Source organism: Podarcis gaigeae, assembly GCF_964106915.1.
Source record: "Podarcis gaigeae genome assembly, chromosome: 1".
Classification (NCBI taxonomy): domain Eukaryota; kingdom Metazoa; phylum Chordata; class Lepidosauria; order Squamata; family Lacertidae; genus Podarcis; species Podarcis gaigeae.
Window position 1 is genome coordinate 102,308,335 of NC_139678.1, and position 26,057 is coordinate 102,334,391.

Genomic DNA, 26,057 nt, shown 5'->3' on the forward strand with positions numbered 1-26,057 from the left:
TAGTGTGTGAAGCCTTTCTAGATGTTGTCATGGCACTATTTTGGTATTCACCCTCATACAATTGCAAGGGTATGAAAGGGGAAGAGCACAACTGCACTCAGTTCTCATCCCTGCCACTTTCCATATATTGGAACGAGGGCCTGAACAAACAAAACGGCTGTACAATGGCTTTTGGAACCTTGTGTTTGTACAAACAGGGCTCCTAAATTTGAAGGACAGTGTATTTACATAAACCCTACTTTTTACCAAGTGAGAAAAACTGAAGGCTCATTCAGAATTCGTATACCAATATGTAATGAATTCTGGCTGTTGATGGAATCACTCCTGTGATTACAGATTGTCTGGAGACAACATATGGACCAAGAGCTACTGAACTCTCCCCTCTATAACCTGTTACATTTGCCTGATACTAGTAAACATATAACCAATAAAGAGATCTTGTCTGCTCTTTTGTTGCAGCTAAAGTGGGCTGAAGGAAGAAGAGAAAGTCTGATACTTAACTACCAAAGCAATACCAATGTAAAGGGATAGTAAAGGCTGCTCAATACTCTCATCAATTGCTCTTGTGTGGATGAATACCTGACTCTTTGCATGGCAGGCATGCAGGCCTTGACTGAAAATACCACACCACCACCCCCCAAAAAACACCCCCACTTATATCATCTGATTCTGCACTGTGAACTATGGTGGTAACCCTGTCTTCCAAGTGTGTGTAAGACACTATCACATCTAACACAACAACTGGGACTGCAAATTAAAGTGGAAGCAGATATTCATACATGTTTCTTCCCAAAGGTGAAGCTCTCTCCATGATGCTTTCCCTTCACCCAGGCTTACTACTTCGACCAGATTACAACTGGGAAGGAGGAGGAATTTGGTGATGGACTGCAGGAAAGTGCATCACACAGACCTGCGATCTTAAATTGTATCTGCTGCTGCTGTCATTGTTATCCTAGCATGGGGAGTTTCTTACTTACAGTCATTTGGAGCACTTGTAGGTGTGTGTGTTTGTGTGTGCGCACACACACACACACACGGGAGTTCCTTCTACTGGTCATAAATAGCCATAAATATTACTGACACAAAACAGTTCTTTCTGGTGCATAATGGGCCACAATTTTAAATCTACTTATACAACTGGTTTTCATCAAGTGGTTTTGTACTGCCGAATAAGCCAAATATCCACATACAGTTTTACAATAGCCTGATAGAACACAGTCAACTGAGAATGACATTTCCTCATTTCTGAAGTCTATTGTGTGCATGCTTTGGCCCTATCTCCTAAAGAAAATAAATGCCATACATTATTTAACAGCTGTTTATAGTTTACCATGACAGTGTGCAAAAAGGTGCGCTGATAACGTATCCAATCAAACAGTTGAAAATACAAATCCAGCCCCCCCCCCCCCATTATTTACTCTCCATTCAAGTTTAAGATTACTATACAGGTGTGTAGCTATTTCAGAATTTTAAAAGAAGCAACAGTAGAAAATAGAGCGTGCATATATGGCAAAGACACATGAGGTAGTTTAGAAATAAGTACTAACAAGACAACCAAGTTAAATTTGCACAAACATACCAATGCCCAGTAGCTGCTTTGATAATATAGATCAAACACTAAAAACTAGCTCCAAAGAATCAGGAATTATCTGCTGCTCTTGAAACTTCTAGGAATTAAAGGGATTTTTGATAAGGAACCAGTTTAATATAGCAGTAAAGACTACAGAGAGGTCCTACATCAGATGAGAAGTGATAGGGAAAAGAGAACAAAAGGTAGACAGCTGGGTTTGAGGGAAGGCAAGGCTAAGAATCGGTATTATTTTTTTAGAAAAACATTTTACAAGAGCAGCACAGCACAGCACAGTGTTTCCTCATACTAAAGCAGGCAGCCTTCTCCAGCCCGATTCCCCCAAGTGCTGTTGAACTACACAACTACCATCATTCCTGGCAATTCTGCTCGGGGATGTTAAGAGTACATGATCATCTAGAGGGCCCCCATTGGAGAAGTAACCTCCAAACCAGGAGCTAGAAACCCCCCCCCTAAACTTTATGAAAATAACCACATGAGCAATTGACCCTGTATAGCTGGAATGAAGAACCTTGGGTCCTGTGGACACAGCCAATGGCCAGAGGTGATACACAGGTGTGTTGCTGAACTACAACTGCTAACAGCCCCCATTTAGCTATGCAACAGTGTAGCCCAAAGGCTTTGAAACAAGGCTCCTTGAGTATAAAGAAAGCAGTTTGTGGGGATATTCAAGACTATTATTAAAGCTGACTTCTCTTTCTCTGAGTAGTGCAGGTTAGGAGCTGCCTTCCATGAAGACTGAAGCTCCACACTCCATCACTGCCCCATTCTAAACTTCCAATTTAAATTGCCCCACGGGTTCACATATATATCCACATATACGTGTTTACATTGTTGTTGTTTTTTTGTTAATTACAGTCCCCAATACTGCTAGGTGGTAAGATGGAAAATACCTATACAAGAAGGAAAAGCAAAGCCAGCCAGGCAGTTAGCCCAAGTTACCTCTTCTCAAACAGTTGTCCTACAATTTTGATCAGGACTTTAATAGAACTGTCTTCTCTGTATTAACTATTACAGCATCCAAAATAATTTGCCATCAGCTTCCTGAAGACTTTAGCTAAACTCTTATACTGAAATTTTTCTTAACACAACTGGTAAACTACCAGAAGAGAGACTGACACAAACAGAATATTTTCCCCAGCTGTTATAAAATAGCAACATTTTCCTTTATTCACTTACTAGATTTTCTTTTATTCACTTATTAGAAAAATGTAAACACCAGACTGTATGCAATGCTAGTCATATACAGAGTAGATCCACTGCAACAGACTCAGTCATGCTCAAGCGAATGAATTCAGTCCAATCTGGGTATCACCCAGAAAAATGGATTTCTGTTGCAGATCAAAATCCACTTCTTTGGAAATATTAACAAATAAACCAAAGAAAAGAGGGATACGCTTTTTAATCAAGTACATTGGGCAGTTGAAAAACATTTTTAAAGGTCATCTTTCAATAGATAACACCAATTTTTCATCTGGTTTATTTGTAACCAAGTACCACTTTCCAGAATCTCATCAAATATTTCAAATCCACAATCAATTTACTGAAGATGTAGCCCATTGCTTTACATCAGTTGGGCAATTTGGGTAAACCTGCAGAGCATCCATAATTTGGTTGTTGTCCAAAAGAAGATTCATTAGCAAGTATTCTCTCTGTGTGCACATAGATGGTCCTTCTACAGGTTTTATCAATTCAAGATGCAGCAAGTGTTCATAAGCCTAAAAATAAAAAAATCCAAGCAAATCATCATTAGAATCTTTTCCCATCATCCAAAGATAAATTCAACATAATTTGCAGCTACAGATATTTTGGATTAGAGTTTGCTACTGAATAAGAATTAAGATGCAGCAAAATCTTGCCTCTATTTTAGGCTGTTTGGTTTCATTTTCTAAACAGCATCTCCATCACAAAAAAACCTCATTTGCAGCATAAAAGCTACATGTATGCATACAATGTTCACTAGAGGGCAGCAGAGTACCAAATACAATAATGAAAAGACTAAGATAGACAACGACACCTATGTAAAGCATGCAACCCTAAAACATTTTAGAATATCTTTTTTTAAAAAAAATGGGAGCTAAATCTTACAGTTTTCTTCTATCAATCTTATTTCAAACTATTTGTCCCCTATGGCACTAAAACAGAAGCTTTCAAAAGAATGTAGTAAAGTTCATACCTTCATAACAACAGGTTTCTCAAAACTGTACACTGTGTGTGCCTTCCTCTGTACAAACCTCTGGTACTCTACATCAAAACAAATACAAATTATATTACACTTTTGTTTTAGAGGTAATAAACTATGCATTTTGTAACGAATCTGATGTCACCTTACCATTATAAACCATCTGAAAATTAAATGGTTCTCCTCCATAAGTATCATTTAAATGTTTCATGGCTATTATGAGGCAGAGTTCCAACACAGACAAACCTATTAGAGAAAGAAGACGATTCTTAATAGCTATTTTCATGGCAGTATAGCTTTTTAAATGCCTAATCTAAAATATTAACAGCTATTTGAAACTATTTTTATTATTTCTTCCTTCAAGCTTTCAAAAGGAAAGCTGACTTTAAATTTCAAAAATCAAATAAAGGAAAGGAAGTCTACTTGGTCAATTATAACCCTAAGCCTAACATGGTTTTACGCCAATGTGACAACCTGTAGGGTAGGAACTGCCCCACTCTCTGGGTACATTGTACAGTGGTACCTCGGGTTACATACGCTTCAGGTTACAGGCGCTTCAGGTTACAGACTCCACTAACCCAGAAATAGTACCTCGGGTTAAGAACTTTACTTCAGGATGAGAACAGAAATTGTGCTCCAGCGGCGTGGCAACAGCAGGAGGCCCCATTAGCTAAAGTGGTGCTTCAGGTTAAGAACGGTTTCAGGTTAAGAACGGGCCTCCAGAACGAATTAAGTTCTTAACCCGAGGTACACTGTATCCTGTAGTTGTTGGCCAGCGAAGCTTTCCCAGATGGTTCAGAGACTTCTGACTAATAGCCTACAGCTGAGGTTGTGCAAATTCTGGACCACTTCCTGGATGCAGTGTGGATTTGATGAGGGCCAATAAACTGAGCTTAAATTCAAGCAAAACAGAAGTACTATGGTTGAGTGGTTCCATTGTCTGTAGCTGTCAGCAGCCTGCACTCCCTTCTAAAGGAGCGGCTATGCAGTCTTTTTTGTGGGGAGGGGTCACTCTGGAGTTGCTACTGGCCACTGGTACCCACATCCAGTATAACACCTGTGTTGCAGGAGCTGAACAGGTTGCCAGCACTCTCCTGAGGTCTTACTATTATTAAACATAAAGCCATAAACTCACTGGCGACAGCATACTTAAACCGTTGCCTTATTCTACCTCCCCAATATTTATGATCTACCACTGAGACATGTCTGATGCTGTGTGGCAGTATCAAGACTAGCCTCAACAAACTGTGCATTTAGTGCCCACTTCAGTCATCCCTGAGAATCTGGAGATCCACAAAGGATGAAGAGCAAGTGAGGAGAGGGAGAAACACCCAATTGCAGAGCATGTTTCAAAGCATTATTTAGGGCGTGATGATCCAATTGAAACAAAGAAAGCACATAAAGTGCATTTCAGAACTTGCTCACATAATTTAAGATAGTAAGTACACACTGTCATCTTACCATGTACAATATTTGCTTTAGAGTCCATTCTGCAGTGTTTGCCTGCTTCAAGAAGGTCTGATGCATTGATATACGGGTGAGACACAGTTATACTACTTGAAGCAAGCATCTGAAGACAAAATAATAATTTAAATATTTAATGACTTAAAGTCATTATAAAAGCATCTATAGTTATTTACAATACAAAATAGTTTGTAACATTCAACTGAGAGTATTACTGCAGAATCCATCCAACAGTGCTATATATTGATTGCAATATCCATTTTTAGGATCTTTGATAATTTTACACCTACTTATTTTACTCTTTGAAATAGAAGTAATTTTGGAAACAACACACAATGCTCAGGAGGCAATCAGAAAATGTAATACAATGTTTTATCAGACCAAGAACAACTTAGATGGATTTAAGTCCAATTCGGCTGCATTATAAAGAGGACTACTCTTAAAAAAATTAATGTTTGCAGCGTGGAGATTTGAAAATTGGTACTTACAAGTGAAGGTTCTTTCTGGTTGGTCTGTGAACTCCTATTTTGAAAGTAGGCAGAAAATCATGTGACTGGTCTTTTTGGCACTATGCCCTCTCTGAAAGTCCTTCCCAAGTTTGAGGCCACGGCCAATACTGTAGCAGAAAAATACAGTTATAGAAGGAAGTTAAGGGAATAGTGGGTTGTGATGAAGAGGTGAAGACCTCTTGTGGTGCAATTTTGAACAAGGTGATGGCCATCCATAAGGGTAAGGGCTCCTTGTTGAAAATATGCACATTTTAGTAAAGTTATGGTCTTGAATACTTCCACACACCAACCAGAAAAGACTTGACCAGCGCCAACACAGTGACTTGTGTAGTGTTGAAGATATCCAAGGCAGAATATGTAAAAGCTATGCAAGACCTTCAGTGGGTGAAGTCACTGTACCACGATGAAGGAACATGCCATAGAGCTCTCCCCACGATAGAAATTTCCCTGAGGAAAGCAAAGTGGTGGTTTCCTTTGGAGAGAGGAATGCCACATTTGCTCCCTTTGAAAGGTAGGGAAGAAATGGAGAAGAATTCCTTTGGAGAGAGAATAGTACAAAAAGCCAAGTCACACGATTCTATGCCTGACAAGCAAGCAGGAGTTAACCCACTTTGGATACTACCCACACCAAACAGTAAATCTTGTTTTAAAGCAGAGTTTCCTCTTTCAGACTTAACAAATATTTCTTGTTTAGTAGAAACCAATATATCCTCACTAAAGCTAGTATGCAGGCAGAGAGGAGGGGCAAGAGACAAGCATGGGGGCATGACATGGGTCCCTGGCCTCTTAAGAAATGGTTTATAGAGCCTGGAATGTTATATTCAAACCAGGCCAGAGACAGAACCTTAATAAACTTGTTTCTCTACACAGTTTCTGAACCCAAATCCTGCAGTCAGAATACATAAAACAGAATAAAGGGGAAATATTTAAAATTCCTAACTGTATACAGGTCCTTCCAGTGGTCTGGAGTGGGCTCTTAAGACAGTAAGACACACCAAACATAATAAATGTCATGAGAGTCAACAGGGAGCCTTGTACTGCACAAGCAATGGCTGTGATCATTAGCAAATAGAACTGCACATTATTTTAAGACTTCTCTGTATTTATTGCCATCAAAATCTTGAAGTGGTTTGACTCACAAGTACATCACTGAAGTCAGACTTGCAGAATTTTATTAGAACTTAAAAGGCACTGACTTTCCACACTGCTCCACGGGAAAGTGCTGCTATGAGCTAAAAGAGGGGTAATCACCTTCTGCCCTTAAGTGCATCTCCTGAGTGGAACTCTGCTCAGGGAATACTGCTGATGGCAAGAGTGAACTCTGGATCCCATCCTCAGAAAAAAACATTTACCACTAAGCCAGCATGCTGTATCAGAACCTATTCCTTTCCATATTAGTTTTCTTTTATATAGTAGTTGCATTAACTCCATTCGTAACTAGAAGTATCAGTTTATTTCCATGAATAGCAGTAAAATGTGAGTCAGAAATAAACGTGCCAAGATCTTACCAACAACATGAAGAGAGACCGCAGGTCTTTACTATAATGGAATTGATTTTGCAGTACATCTTGCACCTTTTGGTCTTCTAAGAGAGACTAAAACATTATTATCAAAATCAATAGTTGTTAAGCAACCTACTCATCTTAATTCACCTAAAGCATTTTTATACAGGTGGTATGATAACACAGTTGATAAGATAATACAAAGTGATTCAGGGAAGATCACAATAATATAATCTGTTATAATTTATCAAAAGCAAACCATGAGGTTGGCTTTAACAAAAAAGTCAGAAAGAAGACGCTGGACCATACGGCAGTGAACCGTAAGGGAGACAAAGAAATCTAAATAGAGACTATTATTTGTGGTGCGGCATTCCTTTTGCTTGTACTTATTTTGCTTATATTTATTCAGATTTGTCATGGCCAATGACCAGTACAATAGCTATTTGGATTGGACCAGTTGGATGAAAACTTTGCTCTCAATCACCTTTCAAAGCAAGTACTAAATACTAATAAAAACTGTTTTCTTCTCCCCAGCTGAAACTTACTAAAGACCGCTTAGTACATAATGACATCATCCTACAAAGTGAGTTTTACTAAACTCAGTTTATAGGATGATGTCATTATGTACTAATTTACCTCACTTTTTTGGGGGGGGAGTTTTTTATGTACCTGTTTGAAAGCGGTCTTGTATTAAAAATGTGATAAATGCAGTAAGTTTACCATAGTTGCTCTTCATAATAGTATTTGAGATCTTCACTCTACAATCTAAAAATACTGTATAAAAAAAATTAATAAATTGTCCAGTAGCACCTTAGAGACCAACTAAGTTTTTCTTGGTATAAGCTTTCGTGTGCATGCACACTTCTTCAGATACACATCTAGAACCATGGAAGGAACCACATTGAGCCGCATAAAATGGAAGTCCATCAAACTCACAAAGCTAGAATTCTACAATCTAGTATTGCAATTTTCAAACTAATTTTTAATTACAGAGGCAGATACCAGTGCTAGATGTACATGGTGGCTGGTTTTGAAAACAGAATATAGGGAAGCAATAAAATACCTTCAAGTAATACTTGATATGCAATTTTTCTACTCCTTTTAAAATTAGGAATGCTGGCTTGTACACAGAACTCTGCTCAAGACTTCCCTTTCCTCTCCTCCCATGCAACTCCAAAATCTGCTTCAGGCGTCCCCAAACTATCCAGAGCTGATTTTGAGGTCACCAAAAAAAGGAAGGAGGAGGGGAAATTTCCATTTCACAAGTGGAAGTCTGTGCACTAACAGAACAGGAAATTTAAAAACAGCGCAATAACCTGGATCCTAATTTCTACTAGAATAAGTACATTCCAATGCATTCCTTTTTAAGCTGTATAAGCACTGTTACCCAGCAGTTTGTTTGAAGATCTTCAGCAAGAAAATTCAATTGATTGATTATTATTATTATTATTATTATTATTATTATTTCAGTTACCTGTACATTCTTATTCCATTTCTGAATAAAGGACTTTTCTGGAAATTCTGCGGGCAGGGATAACTGTTCTTTACAAATATTCAGATATTTTTTAAAATCAAATGAATTCATTAAGTATATTTGCCGGTGTGAAAATCTTGACTTCACTCTCTTCTCCATGAGTTCAAGAATGTCCTAGTGAAAAATTGCAAACAGAACAAAAACATAAGAAATCTACAAGAAAACATATCAATTGCTAGATAACTTGTTTACCCTTTTTTTTTACTTTTTAAGGATGCAAACTGACCTCAGAATTATGCTTGAGCATTTGCCAGCTCTGCAGAATGACAACTTCAATACATACGTTATAAAACAGTTTATTTTAAATTCTGTATACATAGGTTAAATGCTTGCCACAGAAAATTTTAGAAATCTCAGTTAATATCAAATATCTAGGTTAGTTTTCAGTCTATTAGGCATACCAGTGTTGGCAACTTAAATTATTTTTATCTGAATTGTATTATCTATTAAAAATGATTATTTGAACAGGTATTTCATGTTAAGATTTCTCAATCAAACCTCATTAGAAGAACAGAATCTTTTCAACTGACTAAGCTATTTCAACTCCAGTAGCACACACAGGAAGTTCTACTAAGTGTGGTTAAAGTAGCATTCTTTATTTAATAATGAAAATGATTCACAATCCCTAAAAGTCTCTTACTTTTCTCTGCACAGGGCCTCTAGCCAATTAAAGAGAAGCATCTTTACTAGTCATCATCTGAATTTGCATGCACTGGTGGCGACATATATTAAGAGAAAAGTAAATTCATTTTACCAGTCTACAAGTCAGACCAACAACAGCTATAGGTGTCTGTGCTGACTGGGACACATCAAAGAGATTATACAGCAACGTCTGGTTCTTATGATGAACAAACAGATCAAACTCATCTAGGATGAACAGCACTGGGCAACTGTGAGCACGGTCACCTAACACATAAAACAAACGGGTAAATATTAGGGAACCAATTCAACTAAGTGGTTCTACACAAAGACTTCCACTAGCTCAACAGGTAATCTCTTTGCAAGCAACTGAAAGAACTGTAACATAACTTGCAATTTAGCAAGAACTTCCAATTCGTTGTAAGAAGGCAAAGCCACCAAACATTTCACTTTAGTTCCTTTACTGCAGTATTTAAGTTACAGATTTTCTTATCCACCCTTCACCATAAGGTCCCAGGGAAGGTTGTAACAAAACAATGATACAATTTAAAATAGAATGATACTAATATTTAATGCAGCAGCAGAACTACAATATAAAAAACAGAGAATAAAGTTACAAAGATCAGGGTAAAGAGGCACGTCTTCAGCATACAGTGAAAATTGTACCACAAAGATGATAGATGCACCTCAAGGGGGAGAGAATTCCATAATTTAGTGGCTACCAGAGAATACCCACTCCCTAGTGGCCAATTGCAAACTTCTGTGGGAGACAGAAATACCAAGAGGGGCTCCTCTGCTGATCTCAATGGTCTGAGAGAAACAGACAGTAGAGTAGGAGTCAGGCTGTCAGATATTTGGGGCCTAAGTTGCTTAGAGCTTTAAATACCAAAGTGTGCAGCTTGAACTGAGCCTGCAAACAAACTGCCAACCAGTGCAGCTGCTTTAAAACAGGGGTTGTAGAAATGCTAATGGATACCAGTTAGTAATCTGGATGGAGTAGATCATAGTGTTTGTCATTAACCCCCAATAACGTGTTATTAATCACCAAGAAAATATGTTTACCTCTCTTTAATGCTTCAAGAAGAAATGTGAGGTTTTCTGCAAAACTACCCTAAAAGATAACAACATCTGAATGATTATCTGGTAGATATTAAGCTTTAAAATAAAAACATGTAGCGGGAGTCACCAATGAGTGCCTATCTGCAGAACCCATGCACAAACATTCCCATTTGTGCAGCAGGGCTTCCCCCTCTCCTCCCACCACCACTGTACCACGTGAAATTTGCTTTTCTTTGGTGGGGGGGGGACCCCAGAACAACACCCTCAGAATCCCATCCATTGTATTTTGTAGAACTGTATGCTATTGCAAAATAAAAATAAAAATACAACAGCTTCTACAAAGTGTAATCAGAGCGGAGTAATCAGTTGCAGGGGATAAACAGATAAATAACTATATGACTTTTAGAAAACATGTGAAGGCAGCCCTCTACAGGGAAGTTTATAATGGCTGTTTTATAGTGCTTTTATTATTTTGTTGGGAACCATCCAGACTGGGGCAACTCAGTCAGCTGGGTGACATATTAATATAAAGACCTGCTTCAAGCAAAGACAGGAAAAAAATGTCACTAAAGGGGAGAAACAACATAGGAATGATGACTTTTTTCTGCCTTCAGGTAAGTGGGAGCATAACAATAAACAATTAAATAATAATAACCCAAGCTGGTTGTGTTGCAGTCTAAGAAATCTAAAAGGGAGAATTGCGTTTGCAATGCCCCTTACACTGTTTTATGATTTTGCAGCATATGGATATTGTTACAAGTTGAAAGAGTACAACAATGTGGACTATATATTTTTAAGTACAGCTAAATGTTTTACTTACAAAAACTTTATCTCCAACCACATTTTCTAGATTTAGCTGTCTTGTAATCTCCTTAAGAGCAATTTTATCATTGGTCTGTAATAACCCTAGAAGACAATTGCAAATACACGTAATATTCTAGATTTGGAAATTCTATAAACCCCACTAGAAAGACAGAAAAAAGAATGGATTTTATATTTCAACAAATAGTAGCATCCAAAGCAAATTTCAGAAATGTCATTAAGTATCCAAGGCTCACATGCTCATTTTTCTCAAAGATGCATTGGATCCTTAGTTTCAGAATGATGAAAGCTAGCCAGTTCAAGTGCAACAAAGCCTTGTTTGGTATTATATGAGTAAGCCTTGAGCTTGCATACTCCCTTCTCCAACTCCTTCACCTCACACATTCAAATCCTCTCTAGAAAAAAAAACCATAGCCATGGTTTGTACATGCCCTTTGAACAAGACCTACAGACTACGGCAGGGTTTGTAATTCTTGGAAGGAAAGTGAAAATCTGTTTGCCTGTTCAAATTGACAACAAACTATGGTTTGTGCTAAACATTAAGTTGTTGAATCTCAACTCTTTAAAGCAACCCATTGTTAAAACTGATAATATATAGTGGTATCCAACTTCCATGTGTGAACAGGATGAACTTCCACCTATGCACCATGACTTTTCTTTTCTCTCCTCCCTCGGTAGCCTGTTCCTGGCAATCTACCCTGGGTGGTTAGGGAATCACCAGAGCAGACTTGCAACAGGGATGCAAGGTGGATAATAGAAATTGCATTGCACATGTGGATGTCTGCTCACATGAGGCTATATACAGTGGTGCCTCGCAAGACGAAATTAATCCATTCCGTGAGGCTCTTCGTCTAGCGGTTTTTTCGTCTTGCGAAGCAAGTCCATTGACAGCTTAGCGGATTAGCGCTATTAGCGGTTTAGCGGCTTTTAGCAATCAGCTGTTAAGCGGCTTATCAGCGGATCAGCTAATAAGCGGCTTAGCGGCTTAGGAAAAGGGGGGGAAAGGGGGGAAAACCCGCAGGAACTCGCAAGACATTTTCGTCTTGCGAAGCAAGCCCATAGGGAAATTCGTTTTGCGAAGCGCCTCCAAAACGGAAAACCCTTTCGTCTAGCGGGTTTTCCGTCTTGCGAGGCGTTCGTCTTGCGGGGCACCACTGTACTTGGTTTTCATAAAGCTACCCTATGTTAACATGGCTTTTATGTTAACACAGCTTTTTATACAGCTTTTATGTACAATTCTATCTCTGCTGGCAGTAGATACTATGGCTACAATAAGTACAATTCCTTGCAACTGATAATTGAAATAAATCAGTTTACAAGGCTCAATTAGCACTATCTTCAAGGAAGTTCAGCTGACGTGACCAAATTACATACCATTTAAATGAACTTGTAAGATGTTTTCTCTTACTTCCTTTACTTCCATGAGCTTTTTTAAGACATGACATGTTAACTAGGAAGAAATAAAACAAAACATAAATTCTTATGCCATATGCTTACTACATAGTATCAGGATTTAAAACTGAAACAAGTTTTTATGGGCATGACTTATACTATTATAATAGCAAAAATTGAAAATCTGTTTATAGAAGGGACTGGATTCCAGCACAGGATTTGGGAGCAGGGATGGGGAGAGCTGAGAAGAGAAGAAAATGATTTCTACTTATTATTCCACTGTACCCCATGGTGCTAAAAGTCTGCACTGGTGGGATGGGGTAACTTCTGGGACAGAACAGAAATCTGTAGAAAGAAACTGCCATAAACATATTCCTGCTTCTATCTGTGGCACTCCCAATGGATTTAAGTCCTTTCTGTGCATAGAAAGTTTCATTTGAACCTGAACAAATAATTGTTCATTTAGATTTAATACTACTTCTGGTTTCCAATAAAGAACATAAAACCGCAACCTTTTAAATGCATCAAGTGGAATGTAACATTTGTTGCAGCTTTTAAAAGTTATTTCATAATTGCAACAAATGGAAAAAACAATGGTATGACAGAGGAAAAAATAGTAGAGATTTGCTCCTATTCCAGGTGGCCTGTGCCTTCCCACAACAGGGCTATCTACCAGTAAGCGCCTTGTGGGAAAGATCCTGACAAGTTTGTTTTGATATTGTCTTCATTATTTTATTTTGGTTTTACATATACAGTGGTGCCTTGCAAGACGAAAATAATTTGTTACGTGAGTCTCTTTGTCTAGCGGTTTTTTCGTCTTGTGAAGCACGGCCATTAGCGGATTAGCGCTATTAGCGGCTTAGCGGCTATTAACGGCTTAGAAAAAGGGGGGGAAGGGAAAAAACTCACAAGAACTCGCAAGACGTTTTCATCTTGCGAAGCAAGCCCATAGGGAAATTCGTCTTGCGAAGCACCTAAAAAATGGAAAACTGTTTCGTCTAGCGAGTTTTTCGTCTAGCGAGTTTTTCGCTTGCGAGGCATTCGTCTTGCGGGGCACCACTGTAAGGATTTGAATCATGCCAAAGAGTGAAATTTGCAGCCAATGGTATCCTGATCCCCCTGCATCTTCCTCAAATCCCGAGAGGATATGGGGATCCTTCAGAACAGCCTGAGAAGGTGGAAAGGATGGAGGAGAACATACTTGTTCAAAGAGCCTCCCCTTACTGGATGAGCACCATAGGATATAATCCTATCAAAACTGGAAAGTAAAACTTAGTTAGAAAACAGTTTTATTTATGAAGTTTAGAAAGGATTTTTCTAGTCAAGAGACCTAAAAAGATCAATACAGAATAAAAGATGTAGAATAAAAGGTAGAAACTCTAATAAAATAGCACATTAAGAAGCTAAAACATCTCGAATATTTGAAAGAAAGCACACAACTAAACAAGTTAAAACAAGGTTAAAGGCTTTCAGAGTCACATTCTGTGTACCAAAAATGCATAGGCTGGTGAATTCGGTTTAACATCATTATGAAACAAATTTCTTCCCTCTCACCACAAAGCCAGCATTTGATTTATAAGAAAATGAATTTCACTGATAATTTTCATGCAGTACATTAAGTTACAACTTTCCACATGGGACTCAATATATAAAAACTAAATGGAATTAAATCTTACCAGAGTCTTCCCTGATCCCCGAGGTCCAATAATGAGTACAGAGTTGCTTTCACCATTGATAGCAGTACGTTTCAGAAGCTCGAGTAATTGTCTGAGTAAAGGTTGAGGAGAGAGAGAATGAGGAATACAAATAACTTTAGACCTGGAATAATTTCAGATATCAAATTTCATCTCAGAGAAACAAAATCACATTATTTTTTAAAAGTTTCAGCCCACCTCCCTTTACTCATTCGGAAAACGCATGATGACACGAAGAAATAGAACAGAACACATTTGTCTGTGCAATTGTCATTTAAATGCTTTTCTGATTTTCAAGAAGCTAGCTTTCTTCTTGGAAGGAAAAAAAAGGACAGTTAATTAAAAAACAAATATTTACAGACAAATTCTAACCCTAGATTTATAGGCTCTGTAAGTATATCTCTAAGCTTGTTAAAAAGATTAGGTACAAACTTATTTTAATAAGTAAGGTAATTTTGACTAGGTTTATACAGTGGTACCTCGGGTAAAGAACTTAATTCGTTCTAGAGGTCCGTTCTTAACCTGAAACTGTTCTTAACCTGAAGCACCACTTTAGCTAATGGGGCCTCCCGCTACCGCCATGCTGCCACCGCACAATTTCTGTTCTCATCCTGAAGCAAAGTTCTTAACCCGAGGTACTATTTCTGGGTTAGCGGAGTCTATAACCTGAAGCGTCTGTAACCTGAAGCATCTGTAACCCGAGGTACCACTATACTTGATTTCATATCATTTTAATGGTTATTAACTATTCAAAAAAAAATTTAAAAAATGATGAAAACGTTTCTGCTGTCTTCTCTTCATCCACACATTATTTACTGGTGGGTACCTAGATTACAAACTTCTTTTTGAACCCTGTGTAAAGTCAAGTGACGCTGCGTTAGGATTACAACCCCTCATCCTCCTTAATGTAATAGCTGCTATGGTGCTGACTTGAGACCATGTTACTGAAAAGAATTCTGGGACGAGTATGGCTGTTACTTTTCTACCACGTTCAGTGAAATGATCCATTAAGGCTGGGAGGGCAATGGCACTGTGATAGCCAGAGCTTTCATTTGAGATATGCCATAAGAACCACTGGGAACATTTCCTCCCTCCCTATGAATATGTTTTAGTCTTTTGAGAGTCCCTTTGAGGATGGGTAAGAAACCAGTATTTGGGGGACAAATCTTTGAAATTTGTTATCTACTAAACTTGCAGTTTAAAGTCCACAAGATCAGTAAAGGGGATATCTGAAACAAACATAAGCACACCGTTTCCTTACTTGTATTGGAGCTCAATTCCAAACAACTTCCCATTTTGACTCTGGTGACAGAACCTTTCACGCAATATTCTTTGTACCTGCATATATTGAGTTATAGAGACATCAAATATGCACAGCACAACCAGCTGTCATTTAACAATTTTCTCTTATCCTGTGGAAGTTAGTAAGCTACAAATTTGTTATTGATTTATTTTCACAATTTATATCTTGCCATTCTTCTTCTGGGTCCCAAAACCGCTTACAAAATGCAGACATAGAATATAAAACATAAATTAAACATCATAGATTAAAACATCAAAGAAGCATCCATGGTGAAAAGGCCTTATGGAATAAAATAGTTTTAATCAGGTGTCTGCAACTTATAAGGGATGGTACCTGCTTGATTTCTAGTGGGAGGAAGATTAATAAAGTACAGGTCCAAACAGGGCAGGCAACCGGCCTTGCTCCCATATCCCAGGATTCAGACTCTGCTTACTGGCCTAACTGCATCTAGGCACTAGTCCAGGTCTTTAACAACATCTCAGTTCAGATGTAACAGAGATGGATATAATCAGCATACTGATGACACCTTGCCCCTAGACTCCTAATGACCATTCTTAACAGCTTCATATAGATATTAAACAGTACTGGGAACAAAATATTACCTGAGGGGACTTCATAATGTAACTTCCATGGCCCCAAATAACAGTCTCCCAATGCTACTTTTGAGCACGACCCTGAAGTAATAACGGAACCGAACTCTCCAGATCTTCAGTGTAAGAAGACTGAAGAAGGGCCTCAATGATCACGGGGTCCGGGATGGTTCATAAAGCACCATCCATTGGTGGAACCAAGGCTGATTCAGTCCCAAACTCAGGACTGATTCCAGATTGCACTGGATCTAGATAATCAGTTCATCTAGAAACACCTGCAGTTGCTCTGCCATGAACCTCTCTATCACTGTACACAAAAATGGAGTGTTAGCACCAGTTTGATATTTCTTGCATTCCATTGTTGTTCTGTCCACCTTGCTATAGTACAAATTTTCAGGATTCTTTATAGTAGGGATGCAGTTACTTAGGAACATTGCAAGTGGTATATACCAAGTCAGACCATTGGTTATCTATCTCAGCAATGTATTTTCTGACTGGCAGTATCTCTCCGGGGTTTCAGACAAGGATCTTTCCCAGTCCTGTCTGATGATGCTGGAGACTAAATTTGGAACTGAAGTTTGGTGGACAGAGCAAATCATGTGATCTACCTACAGCGTTATGACCCCACCCCAGCTAAACATTAACAAGCAGTAGCCACGGCATTAGTTCGTGACACACAAACACATATACACTCCAGAAATTATCTAGTCATAGATAAGCAATTGTGGAAGTGGGCTTCTACACATGGATTCCCTTACTGGATTAAGGGACACACAGACAAGAATGGAGGGTGTTCTTGCTGGTTTACACATGAAGACATTGATTTGTCTGTGCAGCTGTAAACAACTGCATTGGTGCTGCATTTACAAATCCAATCAGATGGTAAACAGAATTGGTTTTGGTAGAATTTATCAAAGGAGTTTGTGTGAGAGAGATTTATACACACTTAAAAAGAGTGAGAGATTGACTGAATCCACATCTCTCCACAAATGCATCATTTGTACATATACATGAGTCGCAAAAGAATCAACATGTGCAAGTAGGACATACATACTTGTCGGCAAACCCTCCCCATTTATAACTTTGTTTCTCCTATTCAAGCAATTATACTAACCTTTGATATGCATTCCCCATTTGTAAAGCTGTCCTCCTTTAGCTTGCGTTTGCTCATTGTAATTCAAGCCCTAAAAGAGAAACATTTCGCGTTACACCAGAACTTCCTCACACATAAGACTGGCATTGCATCATTTTATGGTTCCTTATTCAACAGAAGCCTGAAATGTGCATGCCTGTGGACCGCAAATAAGCTATGGGCCACTACAAATCATATGTATGACACTGGAAGATTATTCTCTGCAAGAAGTCTTAAAATTGTGTTTAGTTTTAAACTTCATTTTCTTGCAAGCAGAGCTGGTGCCAAGTTGGAAGGGGCACTGAATAAGATGCTCAGTGATCCCCGAAAAATGAAAACAGTGTAGATGCTTTGCCCAGTGCTTTTCTTCTCAGTGCCAGGTTTGGCTCCACCAATCTCTGCAGTGGTCCAGTGCTGTTCAGTGCTGCTTTCCACACTGGTGGAACTCAGTCCACCACTGAGGAGAAGGGCAGGGCAAAACAGCAGCGACTGCCATCCTCATTTCCTCAGAATCTCTGGGCCCCATCATAGCAGGGTTCAGACACTTTGGAAATAAAACAGGGCAGCAGCTATGCAGCCTTACCCTGTGCCTCACTTCACAACACCTGACTGACTGCATGTCACAATTCAGAAAGCAAGAGAGAGTATGCATGTCAGCATCTGCCCAAACCATGGTCTGTGTGAAAGTGATATGAAGTGTAATGCTCAGACACTAATTTCATTTTTTGGAAAATACACACGATGCATAAGGGACTGTGAGATCTTCACCCTGAAACAAGACTTGGCTCCAATTAATATACCCCAACATTCACACTACATATTTCAAGCAAATATAAAATGTTGGGCTAGGCAGAACATTAAAGCATCTCTTTCCTGGGTACATATCATCTGGGGTAATCCAAAGCTAAGCCTTTACAGGCATACCTCGGGATAAATACGCTTCAGGTTGAGCGCTTTCGGGTTGTGCTCCGTGGCGACCCGAAAGTAACAGAGTGTGCTACTTCTGGGTTTCGCCACTTGCACATGCGCAGATGGTCAAAATGACGTCACACACATGCATAGAAGTGGTGAAACGCGACCCGCGCAGACGTGCTGTCACGTCTTACGTTCTGTTTGGGATGCGAACAGGGCTCCGGAACAGATCCCATTCGCATCCCAAGGTACCACTGTATATCTATTTTGACTATAATTGAGTGCATCATGAATAAAAGCTCTTCACAAGTTTGGGGCTCAATACAACACTGAGATGGGCTTATGTCAGGTGCATATGACTCCAGGGTGCAAAACCCCCATTTCCTTCCTACTTACATATATTCGCCTAGGATCATCATGCTTGAACAGTACCTTGAACAAAAATAAACTTGGGATGGGCACAGTAGCTATGTTCAAACCACAGTTTAGCATAACATGACAAGCCACGCCTAGCCTTTGGCTCAAACCTTTCCTCCTGTGTAGTTACTTCTAATTCAGCATAGCTTGCCACCTTCCTCAGAGTTGTGGTTTTAAAAGTACAGCTGCAAAAACCACAGTTTAAAGTTGGCTAGTTTAAAACTAACCACAATTATTGCTAACCACATTTTGTTGGTGTGGAAAACATGGCAAAATTTAATTAGCTACCTTGTTCACATAATGTTAAACCATGGTTGAACATAGTCACAGCTAGGGCAAGTCATATGGGACCATCTCCTAATTCCAGGGGTTCTAATGTGTGGTGACTCAAAGCTGATTTTGGGAAGGGAAGTGTACAAATTTCAGTACCTTATTTAACTGAATACAATAAAAGACCACAGCTTACTCTTATGCACCTAGTTTTAATCAACACTTTTCAGAAAAGAAAACACAGCCAGATGCTTTAAACCAATTATTTTATTAATTTATATCCCACCTTTCTTGCATAATGGAACCCAAGGCAGAAGACAGGTTGCTGACATTAAGACTATGTACAGTTTTCTGTTTGCCCCACTGCTTTCCCCGGGGAAAACTGACTGTTACTGCTGAATTAGAACAAACATCAATACACAGAAAGCAGTGGGACAAGCAGAAGTAGAGACAAGCCCCTATAGCTCAGAAAAAAACCTAGTATTTGAAAAGCAGTAGTGATAGCCACAATAAAGAGATTAATTTACTCCAGTGCTACTTTTGCATTCAGTTTTAAGAAAAATAGGGGAGGGGGACTTTACAGTAGGCAGTCTCCAACCCAATTTTGACCTCCATTTAAACCCAATCCACTTCAGTCTACTCATCTCATACCAGCTGGCTATATATATACCACAGTCCTCCATTTCTGATCTTTGTTTATAACTTCATAATTTTATCACCACGGTATTATATTTATACAGCACCATCAACTGTCACCTGGCAGTAGCAATTCCATCAGGCTATGTCAGAAGGAGAAATGGGAAGTAGGGCTCTCATCCCATCAGCTCTGCTGAAAGACCAACTCCATCAGACATCTCTGATGCCAACCAATCTGTTTCTATACTAGCTAGTCACTGTAGGAACTACTGTTTGAATTGGTGCCTGAGTTTGCATTCTCTTTTCCATCTCTGTCCCTTGTGTGATTTGTTTTTTGACTGTGAGCCTCTAGGCAGTGACTGTCTTGTTTTTATTCATTTTATGGAAGCCATTTTGGGAGCCCTTTTTGGTTGAAGTGGGCATGCAAATGCTCTAAACAAACAGACATGATACTTTACAAAGAACAAGAAACCAGATTCCTACCCTGAGGGGCTCACACACTATAATTTTCAACTGGAAGTTTGGCAGGAGCAATTTACGCAACACATGTCAAGTAGCACGAGGGCTGAAATGGAAGAAGAATGTGCTGTCAAATACAGCAAAGTCAAGACACTTCAGAAATAATACATGTGCAATTTATGCCACCTACAAACACTTTACGTATGTCAACACTCAGCCAGACTCTAATTCCTATATTTGTCCTCAATACTTAACAGTTTCTCTATCTATTTGGAGGTAGGGAGAAGAAGCTACAGGTGAAACAATGCAGAAGAGCTGAAGGCTGCTGTTGAAGCAGCCTGGTCTTCCATAACACCTCAGCAGTGCCACAGGCTGATAGCATCCATGCCACGCCGCATTGAGGCAGTAATTGATGCAAAAGGGGCCCAAACCAAGTACTGAGTACATATGCATGCTTTTACTTCTCAGAGGTCCAATATTGCTCTATATGCAGTCTTTGTTTTGCTGATTTCATTTTGTATTCTAATTTTCTGAGATTGCTAATTTGGGGTTTTCATCAGCTGCACGCCATGATCATCACAATTGTAAATAAAGGCTTGATATATCTCGCTTTGCATGTCATGAGTCTATCTCATATATTAGTATCACCTTTTAAGTTGAATTACTGAAATAAATGAACTTTCCCACGATATTCTAATTTTTCGAGTTTCACCTGTACATGGCTGATATAACTTTTGTCAGGGCTGGCACGTAAATGCAAAAAAAGTGCTTAAATTCAAATCACACCATGGGCATGATGTCATCAAAATCAAGAACAGATTATAAGCAAGTGGGCTGCAAATAGTATTATCTGGGACTAGCCTGCCTAGGTCCCTGCAGAATCCCACCAGGGTGTCCAGCCTTCTCGCCGCTTCTCCCCACCCCCCCGCCCCGTGCATATTTAACCACCGCCCCTGCTAATATCCTGCCTTGGGCTTCATGACACCACCCACCTACAGATCCTTATTCCTTAAAAAAAAAAGTCGGGACGAGAGGCCCCTCCACTCCATCACTATTTCGCCGTGAGGAAAAGAGCAGCCCAACACGCCTTCCCTGCTTATAGGGCGAGAGGGCAGGTGCAAGAGCCGTTGAACCGCTTCAAAACCACCACCAAAAAAACCGAAGCCAAGGTGAGGCGTTTAAAATTGAGCCCCGCCCTCCTCCACGCAGCTCCCGCGCGTTTACCTTCCCCCCACCCTCCTCAAAACCACGTCCCGGACCGACCGTTACCTGCGACGCTCACAGGCAACTCCCGAGCGAGCGAGCGCCTCTCCCCCCCCCCCGCACCCCACGCCGTCAGTCTCGCTCTCGGCTCCCGCCCGCCTCCGTTACTCCGAGCTCCCGCCGCCAAGCTCTGATGAGTGCCCTCCCGGCAACCTCCGCGCGCGAGAGAGAGAGCGCGAGCTAGCACCTCTATCACGTGACCCCCGCGTGAGGGCGCCGATCTATTTACAAGCGCAGCGGCTCCGAGTCAACGGGTTTCCTGCGTCTCTTTCTCAGACTCTACTCTTCGCCTCCGCCCATTGGCTTACTTCCGCCTTTGCCCTCTTGATTTCCCCTCCCGCAATTTCCGGTCTCCCCTCTTTTTTTCTCCCCTCCCCCTCCCCTTTTCTCCTCCCACCTTCGCGGAATCCTTTTCCGGGTTCGCTTGCGGCGCGCGGCATTGTGGGAGGCAATCTTTTTTCCCTCCCCCCTCCTTCAACCCAGCAAGCTCCCTTGGGGCGCATGCGCAGTGACAGACTCCCATCTTTCTCTCAGCCAGAACCAGAGCCTCAGCAGCAGCGGCAGCAGCTGATGATGAAGAAGAGAGGGAAGGGGGGGAGATTGGGGAACCTTTTATTTATATTGTTAAAGGGACAGAGCACTAATTCCACCTTGAATTGGTTTGCGGGGAGGGCTCGGCCTGAGGAGATTTGAGTTTCTCCCCCACCCGCAGCCTAGCTAGAGGATCCCAGAGAGAGACAGTGAGAGAAGGAGAGTTTCTTCCCCCGCTTCGGCCGTCAGAGGAGAGAGAGAGAAGAGAGCTAAAGCCTCTTAGCAACACAGTCCCCCCTCTCCTCCTCTTACTACTATTGCTGCTGCTGCTGCTTTTTGGCCCTGGCTGGAGACACCTCACCACACACACAGCAGGAGCAGCAGCAGAAGCCAGCTCTCCCCCCCCCCATCCCCCTGCTCTCCCCTCCTCCCCCTTTATTACCCTTTGTGTGTGTCTCTCTCTCCACTGCTCCAGGAAAGGAAATAAAAGTGGGGGGCAGCTAAGGTAAGCCTATCTGGGTATGGGAGAAGGAGGTAAGGCGAGCAATGCCTGCTCCTGCTCCACAATTTCACTCTGAGGCAAGCAGATCTGGATTGCTGGTGGGAGGGGGGTTGTTTCTCTCTCTCTCTCTCTTTTTACTTTTGACTATAAGAAGCGGTTTGATTGTTTCCTGGTTGGTTATATTTGGGTTTGGTGGTTTGCTTGGGTTGGGGTTTTTTTTTGAGAGAGATGCAGAGTGAAAGGTATCAGCATTGTGTTCTGATTTTGGCCAGTACTGTAGAGGATATTTGTATATTATAATTTGCTCACTCGTTGGGTAAAGGAAAATGCCACATTCCGTGCTCTTGTCTAGTGTTTATTTATTCCTTCCTACGTAATCAAGTGTCATTGATTTTTGTTTTATTGCTTTGGTTTTTTTTGTTCCACGTTGATGCTCTAGTTCTGGGCATATACAAAAAGTCTTCCAATCTGCTGTTCTTGTATATGTGGGGATATCTATATCTAAATATAGATATATAACTACTTACTGTTGGTAGTGGTCTTGGGAACTTTCTGCTATGTAGAGAGACAGATGTTGACTCAAAGGGTGACTTGGAAAAGGCTTTTCCCTGAAGTGTCTACATAGTATTTGAATTTTTTGTATTTAAGATTGGCAGTATGAAATAGAAGCACCTGATTGTGTATGTTAATTTGTTTAGGTTATGTCACTTTTGAGATCCTGACTTTGCAAAGGGTTTTATACTTGCTTATTATAATAACTTAACACATCTATTTAGCATATTTGTGATCCATGAAATGATGCAGGTTTGAATAACATTACATGAAGTAAATATTGTTAATGCCATTTTCAGTGTCACCTGTTTCTGCTGAGACCTCTCATTTGTTTTTATGAAGGACTTAAGAATCAAACTTTCTATTTTACCTGATCATAAAAATTAAAGCCAATCCTATATATATTTACTTATTTATAAATCCCATTGATCTGGAGTAAAACTTTGCTGTAAGGGTGCAATTTGCCCAGTTTAAATTCTATTTAGTACTTTGCAGAAGTGGAATAGAAGCTTGGAAAATATGGTGATTATTGCAAGTCACATTTGGTACAGCTTTGGCAGCTCTGTTGTGGAGTTATTGTCTTTGTGTTTTTATTCTGAAATAGTTTAAAGTAGGAGGATATTTACTAAAGCTGCAATGTGTGTTTGAACTGTGAAATGTGCACAGATGGCCTATGCATTTCAATAGGCCCAGGGAATCTGACCAAAGTAACTCTGCAGCTTGATATGTGATGCTTCTCTACTATTTGAAGTCAGCAAGTGATTCTGGCCTTCTGAATACTTTCTCTGATAACATGATTTGCTGGCAAAAAGTACCTTTTCTAATCTTAATGGCAACATAAAACTTGTACTTTTGATCAGGTCAGATGTCTGGTGAAAAACAAATGTGGAAAGTCAGTGGAAAAGCTTCAGCTGTAACTCTGAAGGACAGCTTGCCTTCAGTATTCAGAGTGCTAAGCAAGATAACTTTCTGTTGAAGAGGGGGGAAGTATTTTATATGGATACATGTGAAGTAGTGATCCATTTACATAGATACTGGTTTTTTTAAACACAATTTTAATCTTATTAAAAGCTGGGCACTTTAATTTAGTTCTGGAACAGGCTATGGGTTTTAATTGTTCTGTTTTTTTCTGTTATGGTACATCACACCCATAGAGAAACCTGAGTTTGGTTCACTTTAACTTCAGGTACTGTGCTGTCTTAAGGTTTGTTGGTATCCAGATTGGACTGTGGAACATTTTTAACATAAATATGGAATTATTTTCATTTCTTTACTGATGGAATAATTGTACGTGTTGATAAATAATATGATACAGCTTTGATTATTTATTCATTAATAACGTATGTTTTTAGTGCAGTAATCTGAATCCCTTCAGTGAACGGATCATAACACTTTCAGTTCTAAGCATACTTTGAATTCACAGGAACTTTTTTTCATTAGACTTCATTCAAAGTGAATAGATTTATGATCAGAACCTGATTCTCTAATTCTGTGTATGTATACATGAGAATTGGCCTCATTGAGTGTTGCAAAAGCTACTCTGAAGTAAACACTCATAGAATCAGGCTTTCATAGACTTTTACAAACATTTATACATATTTAAAATTATTTGCACTGTTAGGAAAACTAAATAGTAGACTTCAGCATAAGCCTAGGCCTTTGCCAAGCCCAACCATTACTAATTTCAAAACTTACTATTCATTATTTTTATTTCAGATATAAAATAATCTTCAAATTAAACCCAATCACAAAACCCACCAAAAAACAAACTAGGACTGATTTAATTTAATTTAGCTATATGTTTCTTTGAGATAGTAAAATAGAGAGGAATGTTTTTTGTAGGCGGATCCTTGAATCAGAGTCTTAGAACTGGAGTATGTGTAGAGGCAAGAAAGTGAGTATATATAGGGACCATAACTCAGTTACACAGCACATTCATTGCATGAAAAGGTTTATAGGTTCAATCCCTGGCATATTCAGGTAGAGCTGGGAAACAATATAAGCTATTATACATTTGTGTATTATACATCTGTTTGGGGAAGAAATTGGCTTGTTCAAGACCTTTTGAAGAAAACATATGGGGGGCATGAACAGAGTGAACTTGGTAACAATCTAAAGTAGCACAGGAAAATCTGCCTGGTTTTATCGTTAAAATTTCTTAAGGAACTCCTCATTAACACATCTTCATAAGGCCTTTGAAATGTTTATTGGAGATCACTTTGGTGATAGTCCTTAAACCATACAACACAGATTAATTTGTCATTAATAGGACTTCGTAGGAAACATATTTTGAAAATAGTATCTGTAATTCTTAAAATGCATCTATACTAAGATTTCTTACAGCTGGGAAAGCTATGGTAAAGTCTAGGGCCAGTTGAATCAAAGCATCTCTCCCATCTCGTCCAAATACTTGATCAGTTGAATCCTATATATATTTACTCAGAAGTAAGATCCATTTACATTTGTAAGTTTCAATAAACATGGATAGGAACTTGCTGTTCGGATTATATGCACATTCTGTACGTACATTCTAGGTTATGTGTTGTAAAAATAATGTTTCAGCTTTTAAATGTCAGTTATAAAGCTATGAACCAGCTCAGCCTTGTTCTTTAAACACTGGTATTTGCACTGGTTTTGCTGGTGGTTCATTCCACCTGTTGTTCGTGCAACTGCAGCAAACATTGAGAAGTGGGCCAAAGCTATTTTGCTTGTGAAAAAAAAATATTATTGGCCAATCCAGTGAGGAGAGGTCCTTCCTGATAGGCATTGTGTAGCTAAATTCTCCAGTGCCACTTTAAAGTTCAAGCGCCTTGAGTGCTTAGAGTTTCTAAAGCTTATTAGGGGTTTTTTGGCTGCTTAGTTGTTCCCCTAGATTATACTCTATGATAGTTTGAACATTATTTTGTCAGTCATACTATGAAATCTTGCTAGTAGCCTTTAGGAAACAGAATAATAATAATTATTATTATTATTTATTATTTATAGCCCACTCAGCTGGTATTGTTAAAGAACACAGGAAGCTGGCTTCTACAGAGTCAGACCATTGCCCCGTATAGCTCAGTATTGCCCACATTGTCCAGGGTTTCAGACAGCTCTATCTGGAGA

At 39.5% G+C, this 26,057-nt stretch overlaps 2 protein-coding genes and 1 long non-coding RNA gene across 13 annotated transcripts in view; 1 reads left to right on the plus strand and 2 right to left on the minus strand.

The window, feature by feature from the left end:
- LOC310834047 overlaps window positions 1-26,057 on the minus strand; it is a 54,551-nt gene that overhangs the window by 16,444 nt on the left and 12,050 nt on the right. The window lies entirely within an intron of this gene.
- ORC4 (origin recognition complex subunit 4) lies at window positions 1,094-21,687 on the minus strand. Of its 7 annotated transcripts, XM_083711798.1 has the most exons (15): window positions 21,374-21,537; window positions 20,129-20,210; window positions 17,393-17,462; window positions 15,647-15,723; window positions 14,368-14,458; window positions 12,674-12,749; window positions 11,298-11,383; window positions 10,481-10,529; window positions 9,534-9,685; window positions 8,720-8,893; window positions 7,252-7,338; window positions 5,232-5,340; window positions 3,921-4,016; window positions 3,765-3,832; window positions 1,094-3,306 (listed from the first exon to the last, which is right to left on the minus strand). In XM_083711798.1, exons 3-15 carry the CDS (start codon window positions 17,447-17,449, stop codon window positions 3,124-3,126), a joined length of 1,305 nt encoding a protein of 434 aa, XP_083567924.1. In that variant the 5' UTR covers window positions 17,450-17,462; window positions 20,129-20,210; window positions 21,374-21,537; the 3' UTR covers window positions 1,094-3,123. The 7 variants fall into 7 exon arrangements, with proteins under 7 accessions (XP_083567924.1, XP_083567922.1, XP_083567927.1 ...); XM_083711796.1 differs by lacking the exons at window positions 20,129-20,210; window positions 21,374-21,537 and adding an exon at window positions 21,555-21,687; XM_083711801.1 differs by lacking the exons at window positions 20,129-20,210; window positions 21,374-21,537 and adding an exon at window positions 21,597-21,684.
- The window catches only part of MBD5 (methyl-CpG binding domain protein 5), a 109,504-nt gene continuing 105,290 nt past the window's right edge, over window positions 21,844-26,057 (plus strand). For all 5 annotated transcript variants that reach the window (XM_083703641.1, XM_083703640.1, XM_083703643.1 and 2 more), the window contains exon 1: window positions 21,844-22,403. The gene's annotated coding sequence lies outside the window, so the exon portion shown is untranslated. The remainder of the gene's footprint in view (window positions 22,404-26,057) is intronic.